Source organism: Ictalurus punctatus, unplaced genomic scaffold (assembly GCF_001660625.3).
Source record: "Ictalurus punctatus breed USDA103 unplaced genomic scaffold, Coco_2.0 tig00006942, whole genome shotgun sequence".
NCBI classification, from domain to species: domain Eukaryota; kingdom Metazoa; phylum Chordata; class Actinopteri; order Siluriformes; family Ictaluridae; genus Ictalurus; species Ictalurus punctatus.
Genome location: NW_026521128.1, coordinates 65,001 through 72,500, shown reverse-complemented (window position 1 = coordinate 72,500; position 7,500 = coordinate 65,001). Strand labels below are relative to the sequence as shown.

Genomic DNA, 7,500 nt, shown 5'->3' with positions numbered 1-7,500 from the left:
GGTAAAAAGTTAGTAAGGTTCGTAATGACCTGGAGTAACATTTCACCCTCACTCACCCGGAGTAGTCTTATGACCTTACTGACCTGTTTCCAATTAACCTAATTAGTCACAAAATGTTCCTCCAGCTGTTTCTTTTTAGCAGCACTTATTTTTCCAGCCTTTTGTTGCCCCCGTCCCGACATTTTCGAGACGTGCTGCAGCCATCAAATTGGAAATGACCTGATTTGTTATGTCCTCAGTTTACACGTGTGATATGTTTTCTGTGTGTCACTGTGAATAACGTACGGCTTTATGAGCTCCAGCAAATCATCGCCTTCTGTTTTCATTTACATCTCACACAGCGTCCCAACTTTTTTGGAATTGGGGTTGTAAAACGAAATGTGTTTGGAGGTTTGGATTCTCTCGTACTTGTAATGGTGGAGAGCTCCAGTCCCGGTGTGGTGTCCAGGTCTTCAGTCACCACGTTGGTGCTGAGAGCCGTTTTGTCCTGGTTGTTGTTGTTTTCTCCCTCAGTGCTGGCCTCGCCGGGTCCTGCACACTCCAGCGTGCTGCTGTCGGTGATCTGGAGCGTGGCCGGCTCCGGGTCCGCGGCCAGAACTCTGCGGGACAAGCCCATATCCGAGGTGGGATCCGTTAGAATACAGTACACGCGTGTGGTGTTCAGCAAGCCGTAATTAGGATAATTTACACGAGTGTCAGTGTAAATACTGCGATACAGCGCGTCCGTCCTCCTCGACCCGTCTCTTTAATCACCTGTCACTATGTCTCGCTTGTTTTTTAATCACAGTGGTGTTGTATCAAGTATCACGACACCGAGAGAGCAGAAATGAACACACAGTCTGGCTCGATTTCATAACTGTCTGACTGCCAAATCCCCAGCACACTATTTCACACACACACACACACACACACACACACACACAGCTACAGTGAAAAACACATTTCTTTTGCTGAACCCTGTTGAAAAACAAAAAATCTCAATCATATGCTGCAAGCTATACTTAACACAAATGACACAGATCAGACAGATTGGACTCTACAATATTAACACTTATATTTCATTCAAGAGAGTCTTATATCCCGTCTAAGTTAGCTAACAGCAAGCTAACAAGCGAGCTGACACGAGGCCGCGAACACATTTGTTAGCTCGCTAGCTAAAAATGTCTGGAAATACATGCGCAATCTTGAAGACCTCCATATATGGACTCAAAGACACGCCCACATCGACATGTAAAGCCTTCGAGTCGCGCTCACGCGGAGTTGCTCTCGGGTCCGTGCTCTGGTCCTGGCATCCAAATCTTCAAATCACAATTTGTTATGTATGAAATTTAACAATTAAATAAATAAATAAATTAATTAATTAAAAATACATAAATATTTAAAACAGGAGGCGGAAATTCTCAGCAAGTGTTCAGTGTTATTATCCCAGTACGTAACATGAAGTGGAATGGAATGAGGGGAACGTTCAGGGGGGAAAACTCCATAAACAGTCCGAATATTATTTCCGGTTATTTATATAATAAGTGTGATATTTAAACAGTTGGTTTATGTTTATAAAAACAAATCTGGAATTTATTTACGGTTAAAATATGAGTGAAAATATTCGGAAGAGTCTAATAAAACACCGGTGTTGAATATCAGGTTGTTCTGGACCGTGATTGGTCAGAAGGTGTCGATTAATTCTCGAGAGCTACGTTATCGTTTCTATAGTAACGGCTCATTCACAGCAACTCGTACAGGGGAAAGTATATTACGTATACATCATTTACATCACAGCGGCTGCAAGCAGTCGTTTGGTGTGTTTTCATGACGGCGTGTTACCGAGAGAGCAGCGTAACCTCCTCACCTGTCCTCAGCGGTCCTTTCCTCTGGACTGCCACCTCCGTCATTGCTCTTCTCCTCCTCCGCTTCGTCGCCGTCGTTTCCCGTCGTCCGTTCTCGGCTGGCGGAGCGGCTGCGCTCGTCTGCGTTCGGCTCGTCGCGCGGCCGACGGTGCGTCTCTGGGTTTCTGTGTTTGCTGTGTTTACCGTATTTGCTGTATTTACGCGTCCCTCGCTGCCGCCGCTCTCCGTTGGCTCTCCGGACGCTCAGGTGGTTTTTATCCTGAAATTCCTCGGGGGCGTTTCCGGGTAACTGGGTGTCATCGACGTCCTGCTCGTCTTTCACCGCGTCCAGAGGATCCGGACGCTCCAGAGTGGTGCTGATCTGTGTGTGAGCGTGCGCGGGGTTTCCGTACAGATCTTTGGCGCTCGAGTCTTCGGATTCAGGAGGATCCGGCAGCGGAACCACGGAGACGTTCTGCTCCTCCATGGACGGCTCGAGAGACTCCAGAGGGTCGAGAGCGGAACTGATCTCCGGCGAGGGAGGGATCTCGGCCGAGCGCGCCAGTGTCCGATGGTGGCACACAGACGAACCGTAGAGGATTTCTCGGCTGGAGGTCTGGCGATGGCGCCGGAGCTGGCTGGTCCTCTGCTCCCACACGGACATGGTCAGACGCCGGCGTCTTTCTCTCCTGGACATGAAAGAGCGAGAGGTATTGAGTGGAGGAGCGTCGCCGAAACTGTCCGACTCCTCCAGAGAGAAAGCCGTGCGGCCGCGGTGGATCAGCACGCGCTTCCTGTACAGATACGGCCGTCTCCTCCGCCTGCGGGAGGAAAAACAGACAGGGAACGACGGTCAGCACGGAGAGATAACAATCCTACGCTCCAAACCTCTCTAATTATTAACACTACATGCTTCTCACGCTAATCTTCTCTTCCTGCGTGCTTTAAACGAAAGTTTCAAAAAGAATGACAGTGGCGCCGTAAGAACCCTTTCTAAAAGTGACCGGTGACATTTCAGCCCAATTCTGTATCATTCGTCTCAGGGTAATTTCAGGACACATTGTAGAAAGGGTCATGTGATCTGATCTGGGAAGACCCAGCAGGCTAAAACCATCAGGATGGGAATGAAACTTAGACAGAAAATAAACAAAACAAGGCGATATATAAGAGTCTGTTTAGGATGGGACGGTAATAGAAGCATTAAAATGACCAGAAAATCAATCAATGAATCAATAAATAAGCCAATAATCAGATTGGAAAGTGACAGTGAGGTGAAAGATTTGAGAATCAGAAGCAACAGAATGAACAGACTGAGTTTACTTACTGGCACTTGAACTCTTGTTTGGTCCGTTTAATCAATGAGCGATTGGTTTGAAAACAAGACATTAGTGCTTTTTGAACAAAGACAACAACACACCCAGTACAACACAGTCCAAAACCATTATACACCTGCACTCCAGTCTCCGAGAACCGGTCTACATCTGGCTTGATTTTTATTATTTTATTATCCGTACCGCACTCAGACTATTGGACGTCCTTATACCTGACATTCAACTTAAGTGTGACCCTCTAAGCCCCACCCCCCCACCCTATCCCCGCCCCCTCTCTACATTTTCCCCCTGATGAAGACATTTTTTGAGAGGGAGAAGGTTAACACGTCCACTTGGCGGTTTAACACTCTCAGAGGAAAGCGCTATCCGCCCTCTTCTGCATACACGAGCTCACAGATGCCCACGATTGCCTAGTGTCACTGTGACTGACAGGGCAGACCGAGTATGCCCCTCCCACTCAGAGCACAGCCGATTCTGCTCCCTCGACTCATCATCTCCCGACGTAACTCAAAAATGGTCGAACTCATTTGTATATTTGTCCAATGTCTTCCTTTTATTTAAACAAACAATAATAATAATAATAATAATAATAATAATAAATTCGGATGTAAAGGTTTTGTTGTTTTGGTCTGTGTGACTGAGCAGCCAAAGCATCACATGACAACAGGATGGTAGCAGCGTTAGATCAGGAGCAACATGTACACAATCATCTGAACTTCTTTGACATGTTAAAGACAATAGAAGAAAACATGGAACAGATATAAGACAGTTATAAATGGAATCCATATGCAGAAGCATTAACACACACACACACACACACACACATACACACACACACACATACACACACACAAAACAAGAGAAAACATCCTGTATCACTTTCTCCTCTCTTTTCTTTGCTAACGCAATGCAAGCCATGTCGCCGTGAGTCGTGCGAAATCCAGAAAGCATGCGCTCTCGTCGTCGTTCTTTCTCTTTTCTAAGTCGCTTTTTTTTTTTTTTCTCGAGGAGGTTCAGACATGCAGGATCCAAACGCACTCGTGCAAAAAAAATAATAAAAATCAATAAATTCGACCTTTCAGATCTCCGCTGCATTCTCAACTCACTGACACGATGCAGAGTTCACATTCCTCGCATTCCTCGCATTCCTCACATTCCCCTCCGCCCAACCCCGCGACCCGGTGCCATTCGGACCGAACCGATGCGTTCTGACAGAGAGGGCCAAAGCATCAAAGCTGTTCAAATACCACAACTGCACATTACAAAAAACAACAACAACAACAACAACAACAATAGCAGCCTCTCCTCCTCTCACACGTCACCGTGAGAAAATGAATTTTTCCGGTTAGCACATGCTCATGAGGTAAAATTGCTGTCATGCAGTGCTTCCTTTCCAACAAACATGCACGTGTGTGTGTGCATGTATGTGTGTGTGTGTGTGTGTGTGATACTTTAGTAGTTTCAGGGTGCTGCCAAATGCCTTAATGTAAATCCAGTGTAAAAGATCACACCTATGACTCAGTTTGCCGAGTCTGAATCACGAATCATTCTTTTAATTTGATTCATAATTAAACGAAACAGATAGGGGGGAAAAACATTGTCTGAGTTGCCTGTACAGCTGAAAACACCCTCGCAGAACACATTTATTAATCGGGACTATGGCGACAGAAAAAAAAAAGAACAAACCTTTGTTAATTAAGTGTGTGTAGAAATGTCAGAAATCTGAGAACGCAGAGCCTGTGCCGAGTAATTGTGTCCATGATGACTTTTAAATGTTCTGTGTCGCATCGAGAGTTTATTTTCTCAAATCTCCAGAACACACAGCATTTCTGCAGAGCTACAATTCAGTTTGTCACCTCACAGGTACATCAGCAACCCCAACACCCCCCCCCAAAAAAAAAAACAATACACGGCATGTTTGATTCACTTCCTGCTGTCGAGTCAATTCAGAGTCGATTCAGAGTCAAATCACTTTCTCATCGAGTTCACTTGGAAGCGGACCGTGACGTTCTCGGACCCGAGTGTGATCGCCGTGTGTTCCCGCCTGACTACAGAACCGCATGGAATAGGAGAACACGGCAGGGTTCTGCCCAAAAGAACGTCACATTTAAATCCATTACCGATTCCCCATAATCCTGTTCCAGCGTGATTACGGATTTTGCTTTGGTTCCGATTCAGTTCTCTTCCACACACATAGTGTATATTGTTTGAACAGAACCCCGCTGTGTTCTCCTCCTCGATGCGGTTCTGTAGTCAGGCGCGAACGCGGCGATCACGCGCGGAAGCGAGAGCGTCTCGGTGAGTGAACTCCAGAGAGAAAGCGATTCAACTCTGAATCGAATCGACTGCAGGAACTGAATCAAACATGCCGGGTGTTTTGATTCGCAGCGTTTCGCAAATGTAAAACATTTCAAACTCATTATTTATCTCGTTATCTAATCACTTATTCAGCTCTGACTGTGTTCTCTGTGTTTGGTGATTTATTTTTTATTTTTTGCGATTTCTATGCTCAGTTATTTATCAGCATATTTCTGACCAATGAACGGTAGAGTTTTACAAAGGCCTTAGTAAATGTTTTTAACTTACTTTTTTTTGTTAGGTAATCAACTTCAACAGGTTAATCGTGTGAAATCAAGCAAACCGAACGGCAAACGAATCAAAAGAATCAATTACGCTCTGATTCGGACTCGACAAACGGACCAACGGCTGTGAAGTTACGAAGCGTCCCGGTTTTCCATCTACTTATAGAGTGAAAGCTTGTTTTTTTCTAACACTCAGGGCCTGATTTACTAAAGCACTGTGTATTGTGTGGGGGGAAAACGTGAACACGTGCAAACGTGTACCTGGAAAAACATCCGCTAAAAAAACGTGCAAAATTTCTGCTTTTGCAGGTTTGTTTTACTTAACAACAAATTTGAGGTGTTTCTACCTCAAAGAGTAAAATAGTGGGCGGAGTCACAGCAAAAAGATGAATTTAGCGCCAGAAAAAACTTCCAGAATGGCGATTGTGTGAGGAAATGAATACATCTGATGAGCAGGTATTAAATTTGAGACGCTTTTCAGCACAAAAAAAAAAAAAAGTGTTCGAGCCAATAATCTCACTGAAGAAAAAACACCAAAGAAACAAAGTGTGAAAGAAACCTAAAATCTGAGAATTTGTTGATCACGTCGTGAGATCGTGCAGGATTTTGGTGTGAAGCTGCAGCTGGAGGAAGCAGAAAGATTTAACGGAACGACGTTGTGACTTCGAAAAGGAGTCGAACGTTACGTTAAAAACGTTTGGTTTTTTTTTAACTTGTACGTGTTGTTACGTGTTTTATTTTCTGATCCCGGAGGAAATATTTCTTCAGCGTCGGATTAGCAAAGCTCTATCGACGGATTAGCGTACGCAACGTTTCCTATTAAGTCGATCCAAACAGAAATAACCGACTGTCGACGAATCCAGATCGTCTCCATACCGAAAAACACCTCGGCTACTCTCTGCAAGACCTGGAAGGAAATCCGTGGCTCGTATCCCCATTTCTAACGTGCTGTTCGGCGTGTTTGGTTAAATAAATCAGTGACCGTCGTGATAACTGAACACACTAGCAGACGACGTTGTGGTTAGTCGTGTTAGTTAGCAGGTTGGGATCAAGCCGTGCTGCACGCCATAAACTTACTCTGAGGAGATGAAGGACGACATCGGGCCGACCTCTTTCGCTTTCTGCAGAGCGTGTTTCTGGTTAAACGCTTCCTCTTCCGCCTCTTCATCCTGTACAGTGGCGAGAGACGGGATTGTTCGATAAGGACGCGTCCTACAATAACAAATACTGGCCTGGACGTGTGGCGCGATCCTGAATTTGTTAACAATTCTTATTTTTTAGGTCACATGACACAACCAGAGGCCAGACCTCAGACTCCGCTCAGACTTAGAGTCAAGATCGCAGCACAAGAACGTCTCGTAAACTATACATACATTATATATATATATATATATATATTATAATACTATATTATATACTATAATACTACCCAAATCATTCAGTCATTTCAGGTTGAAGGTAACGGACATTGTTACCTTGGTGAGCTCCTGAGCGTTGGCTAAATTGTCCACGGCGATAGCCAAGAAGACGTTGAGAAGTGTGTCTGATGGTGAGGTTAAGGGTTTGGGGGGAAAAAGTATCAAACGTGTCCATACACTTCGAAACGAACGTAAAAGCAGAATAAAGGGCCCAGGATTGATCTCTGAGGAACACCCAGACAGGAAGTGTTAAAATGGGAGAATTTCTGTATGGAGTTGATTATTTTTCTCTAACAGCATGTCCCTGAGTGTTATATTCCTCTTACACCACAGCTATCTGATGATT

General features: G+C 44.8%; 1 protein-coding gene across 1 annotated transcript in view; it reads right to left on the bottom strand.

Moving 5' to 3' along the window:
• Nucleotides 1-7,500, bottom strand: part of LOC108265205 (voltage-dependent R-type calcium channel subunit alpha-1E) — a gene marked incomplete at both ends in the record, with an annotated part of 73,681 nt that overhangs the window by 6,904 nt on the left and 59,277 nt on the right. The window contains 5 exon segments of the mRNA XM_053679349.1: nucleotides 409-599; nucleotides 1,847-2,644; nucleotides 4,308-4,313; nucleotides 6,814-6,905; nucleotides 7,212-7,279. Coding sequence (XP_053535324.1) covers nucleotides 409-599; nucleotides 1,847-2,644; nucleotides 4,308-4,313; nucleotides 6,814-6,905; nucleotides 7,212-7,279 — 1,155 coding nt within the window.